At 37.5% G+C, this 25,657-nt stretch overlaps 1 protein-coding gene across 1 annotated transcript; it reads right to left on the bottom strand.

Annotated features, from left to right (window-relative positions):
* Positions 1 to 240: 240 nt before the first annotated feature.
* LOC311278179 (protein bicaudal D homolog 2) lies at positions 241 to 24,300 on the bottom strand. The gene is made up of 10 exons (XM_084388816.1): positions 24,169 to 24,300; positions 21,747 to 22,035; positions 16,150 to 16,362; positions 14,493 to 14,645; positions 12,484 to 12,939; positions 7,334 to 8,194; positions 6,444 to 6,623; positions 5,243 to 5,394; positions 2,801 to 3,134; positions 241 to 1,454 (listed from the first exon to the last, which is right to left on the bottom strand). The coding sequence occupies exons 2-10, from the start codon at positions 21,975 to 21,977 to the stop codon at positions 1,449 to 1,451; spliced, it is 2,586 nt and encodes an 861-aa protein (XP_084244942.1). The 5' UTR covers positions 21,978 to 22,035; positions 24,169 to 24,300; the 3' UTR covers positions 241 to 1,448.
* Positions 24,301 to 25,657: the final 1,357 nt, after the last annotated feature.

The following is a 25,657-nucleotide window of genomic DNA, read 5'->3' as shown; positions in this document are numbered from 1 at the left end:
CACATTTTTAAGTTGAAATAAAATGTAATTCAAAATATTAAAATCTACAATAGTAAAATAAATTATACTAAAATACCACCCTGCAGTGTGATTAAAAAAAAAATTATAATAATAATCAGCAATTATATAATTGTAAAGAAATTTTAAAAACCATTTCAGACGAAGTGTGTCATCCCACTGCAGGACACGGCTTGACATGCAACTCATCCTCAATAAGACAAACAAAAAACAAAATACACGAACATTGAAAACAATTTTATTTTTTCATCTTCACAAACAAGACCTGATTTTTCATGATAATTACTATTCTGTAGGGTTGAACAATAAAATATAAAAGAAAATTAAGTTAAAAAATAAACAACAATAAAAATACAACAGGAAGCATTTTTGAAATATAGAAACATGAACGACTGAAAACAAGATGAAAGTGTTGACAGGCAAGTCGACACATCTTACATACACACACACGTCCGGTTCTGACAAGAACAGTAAAATATTGGTTGCGAAGGCCTAGTTTTTAACAAAACAAACCTATTGCAGGGAATGTAACATGCATGTAATCTGCACATGCATGCGTAAATGTCCATAATTAGTCTTAAAACAACAAAAACCCTTCCTATTAATTCAATAAACAAAATATTAAACCAATTATCTACAAATCTTCACTCAAATATTAAGGCACTATTTTAAATCCTATTACAGTTTTCCCCGTCAATGAGTTCAATGTTGACATGAACAACTGTCACAGCAGTTTTCCACGATCATACTAAATGAAAATAAATCGCATGTCTTAACAGTGCTGTTGGTTAACCCCTTGTTGTAGGTAGGATAAACTGGCAGTTTGTTAAGTAGATTATTTTGCATGAGCTAATTAGCAGCAAAAGTCTTTGTACCTCTGCATAGTTGATTGTTCTGCTTACTGGTTATACTGTATGCATTTATTTAAAGGCCAATGCAAGTTACGTCAAGAACCAATGAGCAGTAGCACAACTGGTCAGTTATACCAGAGGAATGTCTTCATTGATACCTAAAAATTCAGTTTTTTAATGGCTAAAACCAAAACAAGGTGTGCTTATCTATGGCTAGCATAATAAAAGGTCAGTCACAGCCAGTTTAGACTTCATATAATAATAATCTTCAAGAGTTTTTGATTTGGTACATATGTTCATGAATAAGGAAAAGTCGTGAGATGACACAAGGTGTTCAGCTTTCAGTGTCTTAAAGCTGAACGGCATGATACAAACAAACAAAAACAAGATGAGCACATGTTAAACAGGCGAGAGAGAGAGGGTGGGAGAGGCACGAGAGACATGATGAGAGATCCAATGAGGTGAGGTCTGATGAGGAGGAGGATGCTGGGACAGGTCTGCAGGGTGAGGGTGTTCATGAACTGGGCATGAACATGGTCCATGTACACTGGAGCACAGAGGGAGGACACAAGGAGGCTTTCATTTCTGCAAAGACAGAGTGACAAAGCAAGTCAAAAGGGTTCGTTCACACAAATGCCAAAAGCTGAAACAGCACAACCATTTTCAACATTGATAAGAAATGTTTCTTGAGCACCAAATCCGCATATTAGAATGATTTTTGAAGGATCATGTGACACTTAAGACTGGTGTAATGGCTTCTGAAAATTCAGTTTTGCCATCTCAGGAATAAATTACATTTTTAAATAAATTAAACCGGAAAACAGTTCTTCTAAATGATAATTTTTTATTTTTGATCAAATAAAATATGCTTTCGTGAGCATAAGAGACTTCAAAAACATGTATTGAATTTCACTAACGGTACGTGATGCAGAGAATCTATGACAGACGAGACAAGAAAGATGATTGTAAATGTTCATGCGTTTTCACTCGTTAATGAAAGCTTTGATGAAATGCACAAGTGTTGTCAGAAGTATCAACATCATTCTGAACGTCTCTATGTATGTTTTTGTAATCGTCTTATTGGAGCTAGTTGTAAAACTGTGTTACTTATGTGAACAACGGAGCAGTTACGTGGCTCTGTACTTCGTCTGGCGTGTGTAAGTGTGTGATGACCCGTTTGCTGCATCAACACCTCTTTGCTGTTTTCGGATTGGATCTTGTTGCCTCTTAATCTCACGACTCGGGTTGGAGATGATTTTCTCAACAAATTCCTGACACGAGTTTGAATGGCTCGCTAACCTAGAGGATGTTTCGGTCCTGCAGGGGAATGATGATTTCCGGTGTTTATCTGATGGACTGCTGGGAGACGCTACACTTGAGGTTGCCCGAGGGAGAAATTTGGATTGCGTTGTAGATGCCGTATTAGAACAAGCAAAGCGACTCAAAGTAGTTCCCTCAGCAGATCGGGATTTAGAGACGTTAGACTGCTTTTTGAGAAACGCACGTTCTGCATTGAACTTTTTAGAAAGTTTAAGATCATTTTCCTCCATCGTAACCTTACGTCTTTTCTCTGATCCGTCAGTTCTACCTAATCGTGTGGCAAGAGCTTCGACTGAATGTGAGCCAGTTTTGGCCACAGGTAAAGACGTGCGACGTGCTTTAATAAACGTGTTACTGCGAAACGGTGCTGACACTTTCAGGCTGTTTGCCTGTGACTCATTAACTTTGGGTTGTCGTGACTGAATAGCGAAGGGTCCCAACCCTCCAGTAGAGTCATCTAAGGAGCGGGACGAACTCGACCCGTAACTCCGAACGAAAGTAGTGTCGCGCACAAGACCGACAGATGCTAAACTCTGCGTGGACGTAGAGGACTCGGGTTGGTTTGAGGCAGAAAAAGACGAGCACGAGGAAGACGACGAGGGCACTCTTACGGGGCTGCTGTGAAGGCTGCGAGAGAACACCCTCAAGTGGCTGCTCATGTTCTGCGGGCCAGTAGAAACCAGCACCGGACTGGAGCGTGGACTGCTTCTCATGGGGCTCCGCGGTGCTCGGCCTGATTTGGTCAGATGCTTGGTCCGGGAATAGCGTGGGCTCCCACCGTTACTGAGAGGGGACAGAGGGGTCTCCAGGTCCTCCAGCCGCTGGGTCAGTGCCAGTTTCTGCTGAATGGCCATGCGGAGGAGAGAGTTGAGCGTCTTTTTCTCATCCTCAGCGGCGGCGAGCTGTCTCTGCATCTCATCTAACTGAGTTACATACTGGTCACATCTGTGAAAACGGGGAGATAATAAGAATACAGGAAAAGGGGAATGGAGATACAAGAATGAAATAAATATAGAATGAAATAACAAAATAATAAAAGGGATTACACTTTGCATAAACATCCCTTAAAAATATTTGAGTTTTTATTAAAAACTGATGCAAGAATGTCTGGAATAGTGTTGTCTGTCTGTCCTCATGAGAGCGCTACACACACACACACACACACACACACAACAGAGCATAAGCCTTTGGTGCCTAAAAAATAAAATGCTTCAGAATAACAATAAATCAGCAAATAGTTAATAACCTTGATAATTATGCTTGCATCACTATTACTATTGCTCATACTTTAGTTTAGAACAAATCCTTAATCCAATCCAAAAGTATATAACTTTGGCCTGTAACATGTTAGGGACTAACTGTGTTAGACATGACAGAAAAACTGTTCTGTTAAGGAGAGACTTGTGCAAACTTACAATTTTAGCCTGGTGGTGGAAAAAGTGGGTAAAAAAAAAAAAAAAAAATTGTATCAATCCCATAGATTTACACTGAAAATACCAAAGGATCAAAACAGAAAGATACAGAAGAGAGCACCTTTGTCTTGGGACTGTAACCAACCATCTAGTAACTAGAGGTATTTTTAAAGGTGCTGTATGTAATATTTTTGACTGCACTAAAGCATAAAAATACCATAATATGTTTGCAGATATTTAGGAAACATGCTAAGTTCACATACGTGTTTCTTCGAAAAACAACTCTACAGCCAGTTATTCCATTTCACAATTTTTGTTCCATGTCAGAAAGTCGACACCTCTAGGTTGCCAGTTAACGGAAAACAAAGCTTATTACAGCAATGGAAGCCAGCAAACGAACTGGGTCAGAGAACACATATTCTACCCAACCTAAAAAGCCTCAGCATCCATCGGTCCAAAGACATTAAACATGGATAAATACTCATTAACTTACAGCGTAAGGCTCGTCGCCTTCCATTGTCAATTTCGCTCGTTCCTGTTGCGTGTCCTCAATTTGGGAACCCGCGTGAGTGTTGAGTCTGAGGAGGAGGGGGCGGGGGAAACAACTCTCTCCAATACTTTGAATTTGGACTGCAGTACCCATTTCAACCGCTAGCTGTCAATCTTACATACTGCACCTTTAAAACTGCTGATGCTGATATTTTAGAAATGAGGGCGGCCGATGGCCAGTATAAAAGTCAATACAAACACAACCATTCAAAAGATTGGGGTTGACATTTTTTTTTTTATTATTAATGTAAGATATTAATAGGTATTCAGGAAGGATGCACAGTAAAGACATTTATAATGTTGAAAATCATTTCTACTTTTAGACTTTATATTGGCATCGGCCATTAAAAAAAAACAATATTGGTTGACCACTAGCCAACATATGAGTTTGTATAAATGCTCTATAGAGGTCTAGATTCTTCCTTTTACAGTCACATGACTCAGAACGTTATCCCAGCTTCCACTACTCACTGTTCCCTTGACACTTGATCTATGACTTGAGCTGAGAGCGAGCTGCCCTGTCTGCACACGGGATCAGAGAGCTGCACGTTAATCAGCATGTGAGAGGAACTCGTGGGAGAACAGGCCTTGAGATTATAATCTTATTAGTGTGCTTTTAAAACAGGGTCATGACTGTCTAATCTCTATGACTATATCCCAAAGACCTCTCATAAGTCTTTCAATAAATGTAAACAAACACTGCCTGCAGTCTATCACCATGATGCAGGTTGTACTATGACTATAAAGTCTCTACAAATCCTTATATCACCTCAGCTGATGATTTATGCTTTCTTAGCTAGCCCAAGACAATCCATGAAGATGATTAGATATAAAAGTTAAAACTACTAAAACTAAAATTGATTAGTTTGTTTTCTGAATTAACAAGGGAAACCTGGAATTTCAATTGGGAGAACCAACTTCTCCCATGAACTCATCTGCATTCTTTCCATAAATCAAACCAGTGTACAAACAACCAGTTTTACGCTAAAACCCTAATAGACAGAAGCTATGTGCTGCATGAATGATGACCTAAGAAACTTCCTTGGCCTGCGAGTACACAAAGCACTTTGTGCACGTGTAATCCCATCATACCTGCTTGCAAACATGACCCGTAGGGAGGAGAAGGTGGCTGCATCCTCCTTCAAAGCCTTCAGTTCATTTCTCAGTTTCATCATCGTCTCAGACACCATGCTTTTCTCTGTCTCGTACTTTGTCTTCAGGTTGGTCAAAGCCAATTCGGCCGTCTAAAAAAAAAAAAAAAAAAAAAAAAAGGACTAAATCAGTCATCACATCAAAATATCAAAACCATGTGCTTCAGTTTAGAAGCACAGAGTAAAGGACATTACAAAACATAGTAGTGATAGATTGATATATTGGCCAGGCCAAGTACTTTTCCAATATATGACTATTTCAAGAGTTGTGTCTGCTCTGAAATCTACAGACAAACTTGACAATGATAATATACATTTTCTGTATAAATATTTTAAGTAAGTGTTTACTGCACTGTACAGGATTAGAACTGAAAAGTAGGGCTTTTCACATATGTAAAGGTTTTAACATATTTAAGAATTTTCATGTATTAATCGCTTTTTTATTGTGAACAAGCTTGTACAGAAACTTAAAAAACGAGACCTTCCCTGACTTCCTAGGTTCTCTATGAAAGCCTGTAGACTGATTTTTATGTGAAGGACTCGGCACGTTTAGACGCGCTAAACTGTTGTTTACTCACTCTTCTTCTGTTCAAAGACACATTAAATGAATTCTTAAACAATTACTTCATCTGTAAACTGCAGAGGCAGAGCTGGTGCAAACATATCCACATCGCTATGATCAGATGCTTTCTAAACTGCTGCTTTCTTGCAACTGTCATTTTTGTTGTATATTTTGTTATTGAGAGGAAAGCACGCAGCACATATTTACATACTCATCTAAACGTCGCTCTCAGCAGTGTGGGCGGCGTCGGGGCGTTTGTTAAAAGTATATCGCTGCAAAGGTTTTTCAACTCCTTTTTACCTCCAAGTGAAAAAGAATAAAAAATAACTACGCTGTAAGTAAATCAGGTCCTTGAATCACGTTCAGTCTCTTGTACGTTACATATGCATAAGTAATAATTTGCTTGCTGCAGTTCACTTAACGGCCACTGGTGTCACAAATAACAAGTGTTTCTGAATACTACATAAGGCCCCTTTAAATATAAATATTTGGGTAAAGGTTTTTTTTTTTATTAGAACTTTGAAACACATTTTTACTATTTAGTATGCATTTAATCATCTTACATATCTAACATCTGTACCTGTTTGTTGGCTTTTAGGACAGTTCTGAGAGTGGCTATCTGCTCTCTCTTGGTGCTCAGCAAGGACTTCAGTTTTAACACTTCCTCAAGCAGTGCCTCTGTGTCACGGTCTGAATCAGTGCTTTCTGCAGCTGCTGGAGAGGACAACAGGTTGCGCTGCCTGCACAGGTCCACCGCTACCTGAAAATTTAGCAAAAGCAAGTAATTAAATAAATTAAATGTATTTATACAAGACATTTAAACACAGCGATACTGACCGAAGTACTGAAAAAACATGACAATATAAAATGCAAGGCAGTAAAAAAATAAATAAAAAATTAATCATCAACAAAGTAAAACACACACACACAAAAAAAAAAAAAAAAAAAAAAGATTCAGGCAGGCATCCTAATGCAGTTTTGGCAGATCGGTTCATATTCCATTCCTTACTCCCCCCAAAAAAGCGGCTTAAAGGCTTAAAATAAAATAATAGTCCACCCAAAATTCTGTCATCATTTACTCACCCTCATGTTCCAAACCTCTATGAGTTATTTCCTTTTGTGTATATATAAAAAAAAGTGTCCATACAATGAAAGTCAATGGCAACTAAAACAGATTGGATACCAAACATTCTTTAATATCTTAAAAAAAAAAGTGATACAAGTTTAGAATGACATAAGAAAATGATGACAGAATTCTCCTTTATGGGTGAACTAACACATTAAAATGACATGTTCCTTTGATGAGCTATAATCTTGCAGGGCTATTTACTCTTTTATTTTAATTTTTTTACATTTTTAACTGTCTTTATTTAAGGGTCTTCTAGAACATTCTAGAACATGAATAAAAATTGTAGTGTAGTGTCCTTTAATTATTTCTTTATTATTCTACTATAAAGAGCTAAGACATACCTGTAAATGTTTAATCTGGCAGCGTATGATAGCTACCAGATTGCGCACATTGGTCGGGTCCCTGAAGTCTAATGTAGGAGACCCTGGACAACTTCCGCAGCTAGAGGACGTTTCTCCGCTTCCTCCGCTGCCCAAGTCCGACAATTCACCCGACCGCCTGTGCCTGCGGAAGGATCCGCGATAGTGGTGGGACTGTGAATGTTTGTGCGTTCTCCCTGCTTGGGCTCCTTCGCGATAGTAATCCAGTGTAACGCGACTAGGCGTGAGGTTATTACAAACACACACATGATGGTAAAGGTTAGCCAGCTCCTCAGAGAAGGCTAGAAGCTCCTCCTGCGCAACACTGAGGTGGCCTTCAGAGTCAGTGGCGACCTGTCGCGTAGCGCCGATTTCACGCTCCAATTGTCCTATTCGCTCCTGGTCCTGACGGCTAGCAGTGATACACTGTCGAATTTGATCAGCGAGTTCTTGAGCCTCACCCCTCCAGCGTTCTTTCTCCTGCTTGCAGCGCCCCTCCAGGGCCTTGGAGCGTTCGCCGGCCTCTTTCAACTCCTTGCGCAGATGTGCAAGCTCCTCGTTTGCCGCTTGCATACGGCACTCTAGTACTTCTGTGCTTTTTGCGTCCACTTCGTAATAGTTGATGCCATTATCAGCCTCTTGGTTTTGAAGGGATCTGGGAGACAGGCTCATTCGATTCCCTTGTTCACAAGTCCTTTTTGAGACTGTACTCTGAAGGGTCTCCAAACATTGGGTCAGCTGATCCATCTTCATCTGTTGCTCACTGAGAGCATCTTTAGACTGGACTAACTGCTGCTGAAGGTCATGCACAGTGCTGCTCAGTGTGGCTTTCTCTCTCTCCACCTGGACATGGGTACACAATATGTCTCTCAGCAAAAATGTTGTCACAATACAAGGTTTATTCCAGTTGATTAACTCAATCCTAATGTTTTGGATAGAAAACAACACTGGAGAGAAATGATACTTAGACTAGAACTAAAAACTCTTTAAAGGAAGGACCACTTTAGACTGATTTAAGTTAACTAATTTAATCCACAATTCTCTTAGGTTTGACAAAAGCCCTATTCCTAATGTGCCATCTCAGTAATCATCATGGACAATGTCAATAAAGATTACAGCGACTTTTACCTGCAGTAAAAAGGTCTGGAAAAATTACCTCAGGTAAAGTACGTTTCCACGTTTTTTCAAGTATGGAGGCGCTTGAAAAAGCATTCAGTAACGTTCTAGGCGGTGGGACAAGTCTGTGGCAAAACTCAAGCATTTTCCGCATACCATTCAGATAAAAAAAGAAGGTTGAAAGCACTTGTCAGAGGCACAAAACTTCTTTTAGCTTTAGGGCCTATTACCAACAGAATTCAATCAGAATTTAATTAACTGTTTGACCGGACCAAACTGTGTTATATGTTAATATATATTATATGGCTGGGACGATACACCTACCTCCCGATTCTATACTATCACGATACTTGGGTGCCGATACAATATGTATTGCGATTTTTTTTTTATTAAGACTTGTGATTCGCTATAGCAATATATTGCAATTTTTTTATCACTAGACCATCGGGAAAAGTTAAATCATACACTTATACAGACTGTACATGATGTATAAGATGAGACGTCCTGTGGTAAAATTACATTACTCCATCTACCCTTGTAAAACTAATCCCATCCGAATAGGGCTTAAATGTCATTAATTATGAAAATCACAACACAAAGTATTCTTTGCCAATCCCATTTCTTATCTCCACTCCATTCATGTCTCCTATCAGATAAAGGCAGTAAAGTAAAAAATGTAGGCCTACCTTAATACATTTATAAAAATTAATAATGAAAATCCATTATCAATTATACATTTTATAAATAAATTAAAAAAGAAAAAGAAAAAAACTTGGCTATCTGCTAGAAAAGGTAAAAGCGGGGTGGGTGGAAGACACTGTTACTTAGTAAAACTGACTTGATGGTACATCATGAGCAGGAAGTGGTATGAAAAAGGAAGTAGTCATCTGTCAGATGAGGGTATTATGCATGAAACAGCCGAGTTAAAAATAAAAAGCCACAACATTTCAAACAGGTGTTTACATCATGGGGTTTGAATGTTTTAAACTTTAGTCTGAGGTTAGATCTGAAGAGATGGACATCCGCCAATATGAACCTGGTTACTCTTTGATTTCACTTGCTCCCCTGATTTATAAACATGATCAGGAGTCATGAAACCCATACCATATTGCTAGAGCATCATTTCAATAACTTTGTGTTTTAAATAATTAAAATATCTTGTTATTGAAATATCTAGAGTATAATATAATATAATATAATATAATATAAGGGCTGTCCTCGACAGAGACAGCAGAAAGCGCATCCTGTTTGTTTTCTTTATTTTACAAAGGCCACTGTTTTCTTGTTATATTGAGTTTACACAAATAAAATTATGTATTACTCTTATCTATATGACCAAAAACGAGTTTCCGCTGTTACCAGAAAAAAATGCAAGTGATCGTGCTGGCGCCTCCATGTCATGTCATGTCCATGTAATACTTCAGCTTCCACACAAACACTTGGATATCTGCCTAATAATAGCGCACATTTATCTAGGTTAACATTAGAGTAAGCTCAAGAGTGAGAGTCAAGTTACTTGCATGTTTCAAATGATAAGCCATATTTGAGGTTGATGAATGATAGACGAACGTTTTGATTTTCTGCCCGACATACTGTAATTACCACAAAGACCAGCTGGTAACGACCTGTCCCTCACGGACTGCGTGACTTCGTCGCAAGGTTTTTTTTTTTTTGCGATTACCAACAAATAAAATTTTTGGTAGACTAAGTCTCTTCTAGTCGACAGTCGACTAATTAGTCGAATATTAGGGGGCAGCCCTAAATAATATAATATAACATACAACAGTTTCTTTCTGGTTCTTGAATCTGATTGGCTAAGAGCCATTTCCAGCCGTGTGATATTTACACAGTATCAGAACTTGAACAGTTTCACCGTTTGTATCACTCAGCTTGCAGTCGAGCAAATCCACCATATTTTAAAAAGAAAAACTACTGTTGTTGTGTCATGAAATGTAGTTTTAAGAGTTTTTTGTAGGCGAGAATAGGGTTGGGTATCGTTTTTTTTTTTTTCGATACCGGTTCCAAATCGATACTTTTAAAATGGTACCGGTGCCTAATCGGTGCCTGAACCGATACTTAAAAAAAAAAAAAAAAAAAAAAGACCTTCAAAACGATGGTGAATGATATAAAAAAAAACTGCTTTTTTATTGAAGCCACCTAACCCAACTACAATAATTTAACAATAAAAAAAAAACACTACAGTACTAATAACAGCAAAGTCTGTATTCTTGGTATGCTACAAACCAGCTTTAATTTTCAGCAATCCTTTTCACATTTTTTGCCTTCTCTGACAAAATACGACACCTCTCCTGACTTACTGCATGTCCTGCACAAGGTGAGCGTTATTTTAGAACGCATCACCTTAAATGCTGTGACGCGAATCCCCTCGTGGAAGAAGAACGCCGTCATGTCTACAACTGTGACAATGAGCTCTTATCAGGATCAACTGAAGGGTGGATTTCAAAAGTATGTGAAGTTCGCGGCTCTATTGTTGCAGTAAACTTGCACAACGTTCTTAAATGAATAATTTATTAGATGGATATGCCGGCCTGTTATTATAGGGATGTCGACTTCACATTTTCACACTAAACATGACGCGGAACAAAACGAACTATGATTGGTTGCGTTTAGGGTTGGATACCGAAATTATTGCCGCTTCCATAGCCATCAGTGTGTATTTTACAAACTATAAATGTTGTTTTGCTAATAATTATGTGTATTTGAATGTCTGAAACCTAAAATAAACCTTATGTGGTTGAAAACCCAGAATAGTTATGATAGGCTAAATAACAGCGCTGAGCACGTCTGTCTCTGCAGCGCTCATGTACCCGCAGAGACAGTCCTTTGGGAATTTGCAGCTGGCTCTTATGTAGATAGTGGTTAAACATAAGATTTCATTTATTTGGGGTGTATCAAATGAGAAATCTTTGGTCTTATTAATCTAATACTTGTTCCACAGCAAATCGATTTTGGTTAAGTGGAAAATTAAGTTTCATAACTATATTTAGGCTATATTTATTTTTCACTTAAATCCTGTACTAGAGCACTGCTTTTGTATATTTGACTGAATTGTCTGCCTGTGTTTATTTCCTATCATCTTTTATAATGGTGATTGTTGTTAATTTAAATATTGTTGTATAAATAAATAAATATTTTATATAAAATGTATAAATATTTTATATAAATAATATGCCGTATTTGGTATTGAGAAAGGATCGTGATTGGACTTCAGTGAAAGTTACATTATTACGCCTTTAGATGGCAAAATACTGTTTTTACGAATGAGTCAGAACAAGGAAGTTGTTTTAGCGCTGTCTGTCATGGGAATGACAATAACAAACAAATCACCTTCCAGGATATTCAAACTTATTTTTTGGAAATAATATTATGGACTTTGACCTGAATGAATGCTATATCAGAAGCAGGTAATACACTCGTTTAGTCGAACTCTCTCTCATAATAGAATTAGTTCAGAATAAAGAATTAGTTTTTTAGAATTAGTAACAGAGGCTTGGGCTCAACTGTCAAGATAAGATTTAAATCCATGATATTCCGTTGTTGTTTCTTATTTATTTACTCCCTTGAGCCGTTTAACTGTGGTATAAACGCAATATCACACTCGTAGTGGTGCAATATGGCCATACATCATCACGCTGTGATTACTTAGTTTGCCCTCGTGGCTATGGCCGAATTACAGCCGTGCCGATATACATCCGTATCGCACTGCTACTTGTGTAACATTGCTCATATAATAAGGTGGCTGGGTGTAGAATTTGGAATGAACAGTCCCATTGTCCAAAAAGAAAAACATGCGTTTTAGTACCTAATTTGCAAAGTTAAATTTGCATGTCAGTGTATGCAAAAAGTCAGGAAGGAAAGAAAACACAAATACACACAAACAATTCTCTCAGATAGTTTAGCAAACTAAACTCCAGTGATGAACCTCTGAAAGGAAAATGCTGCCACAGCTCAAGAAACGAGGAAGGAGCAAGTAGGGTGTGAACAGGTTTCCTCACCTGCAGCAGTTGCTGCTTGAGTTTCTGGCTGTCGGACAGGTGCAGCTCACTCAGAAGGTCGGCCACCAGCCCAGGAGCCTGAGGTCTGAGGAACACGTCACTGTTTCTGGGTGTGGAGCACCTGTTTCTCTCCATCCCTTTAGAGTTATTATACCCACTGTCCATCTCCTCCTCCTCCTCCTCCTCTCCTCCCTCTCTGTCCTTCTCTCCATCCCGGCTGTCGTCCAGCTGTAGCTCTAAGTGGCCAATAGAATCGAAGGGGTTGAGGGTAAGGGCGGTAAGTTCTCGTCTCAGGCTGTTCTTCTGCTCCCTCTCCTCTTTCAGGGCCTCGAGTGCCTCATCCAGCTGGCGCTCTGCAATCTCCCTCAGACGCCCGGCCTCTTCCAGCTGTGCCCTCAACAGCTCCAGCTCCTCGTCTTTATGGGTCAACTCCAACTTCACTGACTCAAACTCCACCTGTGGAAACAAATGTTAATGTTTAGTGATAGTCTGTCTAGTTGTAATAGTAACGCATATACATATTAATATTACTTGTTGAAAATATAGGTATAAGGATTTCATAGAAACTTAAATAGTTAGTTTGGATAAAAAGAAAGTTATTATTTAACCAAACTTGCCTGTTAGAGATCTGAATGTGAAGACCAGTGTCATTTACATGCTATTATAGCATTTATCAATATTTTGAATTTTTGTACTTATATTTTCTGTATTCATTTTAATTTACGTAATTTTGTTGTGTGCTTTTGTCATTTTTTTAAGCTTTAATCATTATTTTAAGCTTTAATTTATTTTTTATTTCAGTTTTAGCTATTTTAGTGCCTAAATGGAAATTAAAAACTTTGCCTTGACAACTAACTGAATTAAGTTTAAGTTTTTCATGTAATATTTATATTTTAGGTTTGTCAATAATAGGTTTAGTTAGCAATAACAACACTGCCAAAGACACCAAGCAACTATTATTTCGACTAAGGTTACTAGAAGTCATACACTAACTTCCGCTTGTCTACTTCCCATGTAGCTCCCTGCCCTCACTTGTTAGGCTGGATTAGCCTGCCTTTACGGATCTCATGTCATATAACAAATATTACAAATTTTGATGACAAATTACAATAAATCAATTATTTTACTAGGGAAAAACAGGAAGCCAGCTCTGTATCCTCTTCGTGACATCATAGCCACTGTTGGGCTATTATGACACTGGATTTGCTCCTGATTGTGACTTTCACACTTACATTAAAATCATAGTTTGTAAACAACAGAACTGAAAAACTAGTTCAGTGCAGTGATTTTACTCTCATTCAGATACTTGTATAAAAAATAATAATAATAATTTTGACCCCAGTGATATCAAACTACCTCCAGACCAATTTAACATCAAATGGGTTCAATTGTTAGCATTCAGAGTCACGCTGCAGTGTCAATCCCAAAACTTTGCATACGATGAGAACTGGTGACATTAAATCACAACTTGCTGTTAAATTCTTGAGACACAACACATATTTGAGTTAATTTACAATGACTAGTCCAGTTATTAAATTCAAGTCTTGAGGACAACTCAGCTTATTTGTGTATTTACTGAGCAAATCTTTTTTTTTGTCCAATAGGGAAGGCATTCTAGCCTGTGTGTCTGAATATTTATGCGGGAAGTGAATAAAACCTTTCTCTTGTGCGTTCCCTCAGAAGGAAGGCTTTGTCAAAAATCAGCTGAGACTGAAGCACTACAACAGAAGTGTTTGTACTGCAGTGACAGCAGCTGCAAGAAACACATTCAAAGTCATAAGACATCTCTAGTGAAGCACATTCCACAAGGAGAGACTTATGTTCAGCAAACACTAAAATAAAGGGCTTAACATTGCTTGTAAATATGACACTATGTACTATGTACTATGACATATTTATGAGAAACAGCTGGCTATTCAATAAATACAGAAAACAAGAACACAAATCATACTTAAATATGAGCCTTCTCTAGATCTGCAGCAACACCTCCCACCCATTTTCTCACACACCTGGTTCTCCTTAAGCACTGAGACTTGTTTCTGCAGGGAGATGTTCTCCTCTTCCAGCTCACTGTTATCCTGAAGCTGCTGCACCTCTCGAGCCTTGTATTCCTTCATCTCCTCTCTCGTACGGGTCTTCTCCAACTCCAAACACTCGTACTCCTAGAGAGCAGAGGTAGTCAATCAGGACAGGTCCACAGAATTCAGAGTAGACTGAACAGAAGTAATTAGATCTGCACAGCAATTACATGATGGTAGCTTCATAAAATGTTGCAGCTGTAAATCCAATCAATAAAAATTCTCTCAAGGCGATGGGTTACTCAATTTAAATTTCTGTCATGATTTGCACGTCCACGTGTCATTTCAAACCTTACTTTGAACAAAAAATGTGAAGTTTAGCACAATGTCCTAGGTGCACTTTTCCATACTGTAATTGAACTGAATGAAGACGGCCATTGACATCAAACCTGGCATGACAATTTAATGCACTATAGTTGTGCAGATTGTGAGGCTATTTGGAATAAGGCAGAGTAGTATTAATATTTTTTTATTAAAGAACTTGCCAAATTTCCTTTAGAAAAAAAAAATCATTTTATCCTTTGAAGTGCTTAAAATTCATTTATTTTCCCCCACAAAAGTCATTATTTTTTTCCACACAAGCTCTTAAAGGAGCTCACTTTAAAATGAAAATAACCCCATGATTTACTCACCCTCAACCATCCTAGGTGTATATGACTTTCTTCTTTCAGACGAATACAATTGGAGTTATATTAATAAACTTCCCGACGCTTCCGAGCTTGATATGGCAGTGTTAGCCATTATCAAAAATGGCATATTTTTCTTAAAAAAAACTCATCGGTTTGCTTCAGAAAGCCTTTATTATTCCACCGGAGCCGTTTGGAGTTTGTTTATGATGGATGGATGCACTTTTTTGAGCTTCAATCTGTTGGTTGCAATCCACTGCCATTATCAAGCTTGGAAGAGCCAGGATATTTTTTTATATAACTCTGATTGTATTCGTCTGAAAGAAGAAAGTCAAATACACCTAGGATGGCTTGAGGGTGATTAAATCATGGGGTAATTTTCATTTTAAAGTGAACTACTCCTTTAAATTTTTCACACACAATATATATAAATTTGTAATTCCAAGAAACAAAAAAATTATAATTTATATATATATAAAAATAAATATATTATAAAAAGTTTTTGGCCAGTGTCTGAAACAAATTCTTGACCAAAGCCCAAAAATGTGCAGTGCATTACTACCTTTAAATATGCATGACATTTATACATCTGTTACTTATAGATGTGACAAGCATATTAGTGCATTGTACATGTACAATAATTCTGTTAGTTCACTATGGACTCTCTTCACTTCAAGCTGACTTTGAAACTCAAACCGGTTTTGTGTCACATGATCAGGCCTCATGAAAACAAGGACTCATATTTCTACTTTTACTTTGATCAGCTAGTATGCAAGCAGAGGTTACATTAATGAGCGCCATTTCAGCTTAGAATTTTCATTTGTTTGATGCTATTACACATAAATATAGCCTCTTAGCATATGAACCCTATTATACAGCTCATATAGCAAAGTCAATAAAGTTTTATTGGACGTGTGTCTATGAGGTAAGGCACATTTTTATACTGATGATGGTGTTTGTACCTTCTTCAGCTGGGTGGAGAGCCCGGACAGTCTCTCGTTTTCAGCCGAGGCATTGGCCAGCATGACGCGGGCCTGTTTAAGCTCCGCCTGCAGCTCATCCATGCGAATCTCCATGGCCGTCTCTTTAGTGGCCGACTCTTGCAGGAGCCTCTCTTCTCGACTTTCCCCATCTGCAGTTGCACGCTTATGGCTGCTCACAGAGTCTGCCAGAGCCTATAAACATTTACATTTACAAACATTTACCTCTCATCTCCACCATAGCCAAGACTCTGAATTACACTAGAAAGGTTTTTGCCAGTTCCCAACAAAAGAAGAAACAAAACAATTTAGTTTATTGACTGAATGAACAAGCAACACTGACACAATTTACAGCCCTCTGCTATTTTGCGTGAATGTCTGAAATTCTTCAAATGAGTTTTCAGAGCTGTTGAAAGTTAAGAAGTTGTTAGTCTTCAATTATTTTGAGTGATTTGTTTACTTGCCTAGCCAATAAACAACAGCAACTGTATTGAGAGCTGGCGAAGTGAAACTTTCAATTACATTCCAGCTTATTCATGCTAAAGCCGCTTTTATGCTTGGACAAACCGTAACAAACATATCCCAGACTGGGAATTGAACTGTTACCAGATGAACCAATACTGGACAGGTTGCCTTAGCGTAACCACACACTTTTCTCTGAACATTATAATTTGAATCATGTGAGAACATGTGGGAAAACATGCTTGTGCTGCTCTATAATTAATGATGAAAGGCAGAGTGAAGAGGGGGAAGTGAAGTGTACATGAGAGCCTGTAAGATATATGCAGGGGAATTTATACCTCTGCACATTATGTGGAGCAGCAGAACATGCTGTTTAAAAGAAGATGTCCCCCAAAATGATTTCCTTGCGTGAAACACAAAAGGAGATGTTAGAATATCTCAGCAGCTCTATTCCATACAACAAAAATAGAAGGTGATTTATAAGACTAAGCTCTAAAGCGATAAAAAAGCACCATAAAAGTATTAAAAGTGGTCCATGGTTCTGAAGACATGCAATAATTGTAGGGCTGCAGCTATCAATTATTTTAGTAATCAAATATTCTGCCCATTATTCCATCGATTAATCAGGGAAACAGATCAAATAAATTTGTGGTAATAAAAATAGATCCAAGTGAACAAGAGCCTTTAAAATGACTTAAAATACAAATATATAACAAGCAATAATAATTGGTTCAAATAAATTGTTCTTATCCCATATGTTAAGTAATCATATGGATTTTATTGAACAACACTGTTAAAATACACAATGTAAAATGAATGATAAACTAAACTAATATAAACATAAGTAATATAACTAATAAAACTAATATAACATTACGTAATACGTATTATAACAAATGCCTGCAAAGGGGGCCAACGGCCTGGTGTTAGTAATTGTTACACTTCGGCATGATTAAATCCTTGTTTAATATTGGCCAAACCATATTTATTTCAAATGTCCACTTACTCTTTAATATTTGGTCACTTCTATACGATAGAAATGCAACAGCCGCTGTAATTGTTTGAGCAAGAACATGTGCACACTGCACATCAAAACATGCAAACTCAGTGCGAGGGTTTCAACTTTTATTTAGAAATCGCGATGAACAACAATTTGGATATTTAGAAACATATTTATGTATTCTCCAGTGCTGGCGTAGATTTACAAACGAGTTACGTTACAAATCTTGTGAAATGGCGCAAACTGCGTTCCCAGATGAACGTTATTAGCAACCCAAACTCAAAGCATGCAGAGATGGAGTTTGAGTGCAACTATGAAACACAAACCGCGTCCGACTTTTTGCATCCCCAAATGTGCATTATTGGAAACCTAAACAAAACCAGCAATGCAGGTTTGAGAGGTGGCGCCCCAACAAATAATCGCAAGAATCACGACTTGCTTTACGGCACGATGTCACATACATCAACAACATATGAAGCAGCCTCTATGGAGACACTAGCACGCATTTCAGAGGTGAATCATGGCAGAGTTGACAAAGAAAACGAAGAAAGAGTCAAGTAAAAGTGAATGGCGGCTCTGCGTGAGTGGTATTTATGACATAAACGACAGAAAAACGGAAACTGTGCCTTTAAATTTATCGCGTAGCCTTAGAAAACAGTGTAATATGGCGGTTCATAGATTCTAGTCCGTGGAACGCGCCACTTCCGGTATTTTGACGGTTACTCAACACCGTTAAATTGCAATCGAGGATTTTTTTAAATCGAGTACTCGACTTTAAATCGTGACAGCTCTAAATAATTATAAGTGCAAATTGGTGGGTTTTTTATTTTATTATCAAGAGTTACTATTATAGGTTTTATGAATATTTTGAGTTATTTTTTATATTTTGTTTTCATTTTAATTAGTTTCAGTAATTTTGTGGTGCATTGTCATATGTTTTTATTACATCTATAGTTATTACACATTTTTTTTCTTCAGTTTTAGTTATTTCAGTAAAGTCATTTAGAAAAATCAAAGAATAAAAATGAGAAGTGTTGCAACTAGCAGAAATAAAACAAGTTTCTTTTATTTCAGTTTACATTTTTTATGGTTTTAGTATTAGTTAAAGGAGCCGTATGTAAGATTGTGGCCAAAACTGGTACTGCAATCACTTTCAAATTACTGTAGAGTGGTGTATCCCCTCCCCCTTGACTCGAGGTTGCCAGACAGGCTGCAGGATCCAGCAGGAACGTAGGCTGCTACGTAGCTGTGGTAACTAGAGCAGAGCTGGCAACCTCGATGCCGAAACACTACTGACTTCGTGATTGGTAGATAGGTGGAGGGTGGCGCTTCAGGCCAAAACACAAGATGACAACATCAACATCAGTTGAGGGCTGCAACTTCACTTTTTAAATGAAAATATCCTGGCCGGACTACTGTTGTCAGTGATATAAGTATTTGAAATGAACATGATTTCTTAATGTCTAGTGACATATAAGGGCTATTTTATGATTAATTGAAATACATTTCTTACATACAGCTCCTTTAACTATAATAACTGCTCCACATCTTTCATAGGAGCTCGCAAACACACAAGATCCAATGGCCTTTGGTTTCAACACACTATTTTTTTAATTCAATGTATGGAAAAGAGCTGCTTGGACATTCTGTCAAAAATCTTCTTTTGTGTTTCAAGATAGCAAGAAAATAATATTGTTTTTAAACAGCACAGGAGAGGCGGGTCAGTCAATTTACATTTGTGGATGAACTATTGAATGAAAAAGACAATTCAATCAAAGTATTAATTAGTATAATCTTAGAGGACTAAACAGGAAATGACAACTGCAATGTGAACCACATCTAGGCTACATCTCTAGAATATCACACTAGACCCAGATCTGTTCACTCCAGGCATCTCACTCTACCACACACACACACCTACTTTGAAGATTTCATGCTCTACTAATCAGACACACAGAGAGAGAAATACGTGAGCCTAATCTTCATATCAGAGGGAGTGGGTCAACAATGTCCACATGTGAACTTCATATAAAATATGAGTGACATATTAGCCGAAGTTGGCCAGCCAATAATGCATGTGTACATATAATGTCCTCAATGTGCTGCAAATTTGTAGAACTGTAAAAGTCCAAACGCAGGGATTTTGGGCCACAGATTTATGTAATAAATCAGTTAACAAAGAGAGCCAAAAAAAGCTAATTCGTCCCAGGCTTACAGCCTATTTGTTTTCATCTTTGGCCATGGACCACAAAGACTGATCTGTCTGAACAGATGATCTATTAAAATGGTAGTGTTGGGAAATGGGAACATATTAATACATATCCTCAATTTTAAAATTCAAAAGACCCCCTTGATTTCAAACAAACAAACAAAAAAAAAGCTATACATTTTCCTATAAAACATTTGGAAAAATATTTTTTTAAATGGGGAAACAAGGCAATTTAAATAAATACAAATGACCTAATAATCTGACAAGAAGTAAAGTCCTTGCATTTCACAGGAGCTCAATAATCTAGAGAAAGATAGGGCATTTTATCATTCATTATTTCACAGATTATTCAATGATTATTATCAAAAGAATAACATGCAGACCACTCGATCAAGCTCGATTTGGCTTGCTGAATCATCAAAACTACACCATTTTCCTTTTTGCCATCATTTGTATAAATATCTGACTACTTCTGGTTAGTTCCCTGGGTCCCAAAGAACTGTTTATGTGTCATGTGATTATCATTCAATTTAAATGTCAAGTTTTGGTTTGGTAAGATTTTACAGAGTTCTGCAGGGAAAAGCTTTTGCTAATTTAGCCATCATCCCCAAGTTTTCAACCTAAAATGAAATGACAAATCCTGCAATGATACTGACAAGAATGGAAAACAGAGGTCACTGAAAGTGGTGTCCTATCTCCAGACAAAACATAGGAGTATGCAAACTATCCATCTTTAACACCACAAGGATATGAATCACACAGGGATGAAGATGAGTCTGATCATTCAACAGAAGAAGGGCAAAGAAAAAGTCCCCAGGCTGGTTGTGTAACAGCTAAACGACATGACTTCTCAATGCTTGATTGTTCCTTGGACAAAAGCCCTTTATAGAAAAAAAGCACTTCAGGAGGCAAATCACAAGTTCAATGATTCTTAGCGGTTCTAAACTGGTTGGTCATGAGTAAAAAAACAAATTCTCAAATTCTCTCTCAACAAATTCATCTGTTTTCAGATGCAAACATGAACAGGTTGCATATGCCCTCATCCTCAAATAAACAAAACCACTCAGAGTCAAGGTAATAGGAAACATGACCCAGACTACATTTAACACAGGTTCACTTGCTTCAATAATAAACACGGTTTTTGTAGACAAAGTTTTGTGCAGCAAATTATTATAAATGGGGATTTATACAAGGCAATTTAAAAAAATACAAATGATCTTCCCTTCCCTTTACCTCTGTACAGATAAAACATTGTCGTTTTATCTATACAGAGTCACCACGTGGCTACGCGGACGTGATAAATTATTCTGTATTATACATTTTTAAGGCCAGACAAGTAGTTTGTTGAGGGTTGATTTGTAAAATAGGACTACACGCTTGCGCACATATATATTAAAACGCGCATACCAACGGACTGAACACGTGATGAGCATGTGTGCGACGTCGGTGTTTGCGCAGAGGTTGCAGAGGTATAACTGATAATCGTTTGCACCTTGAAAACTATTTCCGGGAGTGCGTTCTCGATGGGCGGCCGGAGCGTGTTGAGGGTTTTCTGTTAGAACGGTGTCGTGTAAGCAGTCCCTAAGTTAATAACTAATGATCTTCGCAACAGAGGTGAATCAATCAATAAAAACTAACTTTAGCTGGACAATAACTTTATCCTAGAGCTGCTGTAAAGCCAAAACAATCTCTGTTACTGTAATTTCATATTATCACTGTAAAGCTGCTTTGAAACAATTCATATTGTTAAAAGCGTTATATAAATGAAGGTGACTTGACTTGACTGATATAATCTGGCAAGAAGTAAAGTCCTTGCATTTCACAGGAGCTCATTAATCTAGAGAAAGATGATCCAGAATACATTTAACAAGCTTCTGCCACTCTTTCCATCTCTTTCTCTTGACTGACCTCTCTGAGCTGTTGCATTTCCATCTTAAGGGCTTCATGTTCTTCTTCCAGCTGGCTGTGTTTGGTCTTCAGAGCAGCGCTCTCCTCCAGAACGGCCAGGCCGTACCGTGCAGCCTGTAACTTCTCCTCATTGGCCTCCTGGAGTTCCGCCGTCAGCCTCTCCACCTCTGCTTGAAGCCCCCCTTCTCCTGCTCCGATCCCCTCCACCTCTCCATCACCCTCCTCCAGCATCCTCTGCCCAACCTCACGCTCCGGCCGAGAACAGACACGTCACTCCTGTCTTGTCATCCTTGAAGTCAGCAAGAAGACATATGGACTAGAGTTAAGGCCAGTTCACATGATGTAGTGAAAAATATATTAGCATCCACACCAATTGACTTATAAGCACACTCTGCAGTTATGTTGTCTGGCGTTTTAAAGAGCTCACACATTTGAACTTGGGTGGATTTTTATTGGCTGTTAATGTTTTTATCGTTCATCAGCTGGGGAAAAAAAATGTCCAGAAAGTGTTTCCAATGATATTGTTCCTCTGTGTAGTTATCGCTAGCTATACCGTGTACTTTCCTATTCTCATAAAATTAGAACTGTTGAAATTTTGTAAGTTCATTTTTGAAAGAACAAGAAGTCTCTAATCCTCAACAAAACTGCATTTATTTGATCAAAAATACAGTAAAACAGAAATACTGTGAAATTATTACAAAAGTTTGGGGTCAGTAAGAATTTTATGGTTTTTAAAAGAAGTCTTACCAAGGTGATACCCCAAAATTTTGAATAAATAAAAAAAATTGTAAAAAGAAGAAAATGCTGTTCAATGATTTTTCTATTCATCAAAGAATCCTGAAAAAAAAAATGTTTTTTATTATTGTTTTAAATAATATATAATAAAATATATAAAAACATTTTATTATAATATATTAAAATAAATGTTTTTATTTTAAATTAAATATTATTTTAAATATGACTGTTTTACTCTATTTTGATCAAATAAATGCAGCCTTGGTGACCACAAATGACTTCTTTTATTATACTATATATTAGTGGGAACGGGCCTTTAATGTGATCATTTTTCCTCTTGTTTAAATTGCTCTTTTCCACTGAAAGGTGGTGATTACCGCTTTTCTTGGTTCCCATTCACTTTTATTGTATTGAAAATTTTAATTTTTGACATTCTGGGCTGCGTTTCCAAAAAGCATTGTAAGCCTAAGTTGATCGTAGAGACCATTGGTTGCAATGTTTCAACAATCAACTTAGGCTGACAGTGCTTTGGGAAACGCAGCCCTGCTAAACATCATCTTTTGTGTGCCACAGAAGACAGTAGAATGGGTCTGGAACAACATCATGACAGCTAAATCATTTTTGGGTGAACTTTCACATTCATGATTTCGAATGTGATTACTATCAGTCCTAACATAATGAAGCCTCTTCGAAAGCAACTGCACAGCTTGAAGACCCCAGACTTAACATTATTATGAGATAATCAGAGCCGTTTCCCATCAGACCAGCAGGACTCATCCCAATGAGATTAACTCTAGCAGCTTAAAAGACTTTTACACTTTCACTCCAGCAAGCTAATGTTGAATGTCCATCTAATGACATGGTGGTTTTACATGGATTACTGAACGGATAGCTCACCCAAAACTGAGAATACGTCATCGTTTACTAAACCTAATGTTATTCCAAACCTGCATTACTTCTTTTTTTTACTGTGGAACACACAAGAAGAACGATAGTCTGAGTCACCATTCACTTTAATGGTGGCGGAATTGTCATTTTTGGGTGAACTGTCTCTTTAACATCATCCAATATGTCTGTGTAAACCGAGTGTTTCAAAACAACAGAAACACTGACAGTTATTCCTTTAACAGTTAACGTTAGTCCTGCTTTCTCACATAATCACATTAGCAGTGGCGCTTTTTGGATTCAAGCTCAGGTTGTGTCAAAAAGCGTAATTTTTGGTGGCTTACTGACATTTTTCAGTTCAGGAAGTATCTTTAAATGTATGTTATTACACTTTATTGCAATAAATAGACAAATTGGGTTGCTCAGGCTACAAAAGCTCACTGTTGGTAACAATATGTTGGTTTCTAAAACTTTAGGTTTTTTACAAGGTGACTTTGTAAATTGTCAAAACATTAACGGTAACGTTAGCTAGTTTGTGAATAGTTTGCGGTAGCCACGGTGCTAACACATAAAATAGTACGGTTCTCTTGGATTTAGCTAAAGGTTACAAAACATTGTTCTTGTTATTATAAAAGTAGCAAATGTTGCCCCAAAATTACCAACCGTTCATTTGCTGAAGGATCTTGACTTTATTAGGTCAATACAACCGCCTTATTTTTTTATTTGCTACAAGGTTAGCTTAGGAGAAATTGTCAGCTGGCGCTGGCTTAAGATAATAATATCGCTTTAAATGGTCTCTTACCTTTAGATTTGGTTGACCGATTCATGCAGTAAACGGATGAAACATGAATTTGAGCTCGAAGGAGATCAACCCTTTTCTTGCGCGCGCTCCAGAAGTCAGCCGTTTGAATGAATATACGAGCACGAGCACAACTCTGAAGAGGAGCTCAACAGCCAATGACGCGCATCCACTTCCGCCTCACGCTCGCGCAGCTTCAGCTGTCTATGAGCTTCAGTGAACATTTTACAGCGGATGTGGTTCTGCAGCTGAATAAAAATAAGGTTAAGTTGTCACCATAGATGGTGACAACTTATAGACTGTACAAAACAGTTGTCACGTATGATACAAATGTGAAAGTTTTAAACGAATATTAGTTTTACTTAGTTTTTCTTATTAGTTTTTCTGCATTAAATTTGTACTGTCACATGAAGCAACCAAACAAAGTAGCCTACCAATAAATCTACCTTAATGGCACTGATAAACTGCACTGCCAAATGCCACAAAAATGTCGTTTCTGCTAATAAACCAGCCATTTTACAATAAAATATGTTTCCATATTTCAGAACAATATGGGGCCACACTGCTAAACAGATTCAATAGTTTAATGAAACTACATGCAAAGTTCCCAAATAGTGTATTAAGTAAGCCTAGGCCTACTTTTTTTGCCATCATTCCACAAATAACTGACTGTCTAAAAACTGAGATGTTATTCATACATTGTTCATGCAACCACCAAACAGTCAACACTGATCGTTTCACACACACACACACACACACACACACACACACACACACACACACACACACACACACACACACACACACACACACACACACACACACACCATGAAATCAAAATGGGCAATTCTTGATTTGCAGTATGCAGTATTTATTACAAATGATGTTCCGTGCACATCATTATTATATAGGCCTATATATATATAAAAAAATCAACCTTGTAAGTAATCTTTAATCAAAATAACTTGCCCTCTCTCAAGCAGTGACTTCTCTTCTCTGATGAGGTGTTCACCGGTGTTGACATGAGATCCAGGGCCGGCCCTGACCAATTTGCTGCCCTAGGCAAGATTTTACCTGGCGCCCCATGCATCACAGCCCATTTCACCCTGTCATTGTGTTCATGATTTAGCATATATATTTAGCATATATATATATATATATATATATATACACACACACACACACACATGTGACACTGAAGACTGGAGTAATGATGCTGAAAATTCAGCTTTGCATCACAGAAATAAATGATAATTTAAAGTATAATAAATTGAAAACAAATTATTTTAAATTGTAATAATATATCACAGTATTACATTTTTTTCTGTATTTTTGATCAAATAAATGCAGGCTTGATGAGCAGAAGAAACTTCTTTCAAAAACATTAAAAATAGTAATGTTTCCAAACTTTTGGCCTGTACTGTATCCCCCCAAAACTGCACAACTGTAGAGTAAAACATTAATAAAAAAGTGATAATAAAAAATGCGTCTT

The sequence above is a fragment of the Rutilus rutilus genome (assembly GCF_951802725.1).
Source record: "Rutilus rutilus genome assembly, chromosome: 19".
NCBI lineage: Eukaryota > Metazoa > Chordata > Actinopteri > Cypriniformes > Leuciscidae > Rutilus > Rutilus rutilus.
The sequence above is the reverse complement of the archived record's forward strand: the minus strand, read 5'-3'. Positions and strand labels throughout refer to the sequence as shown.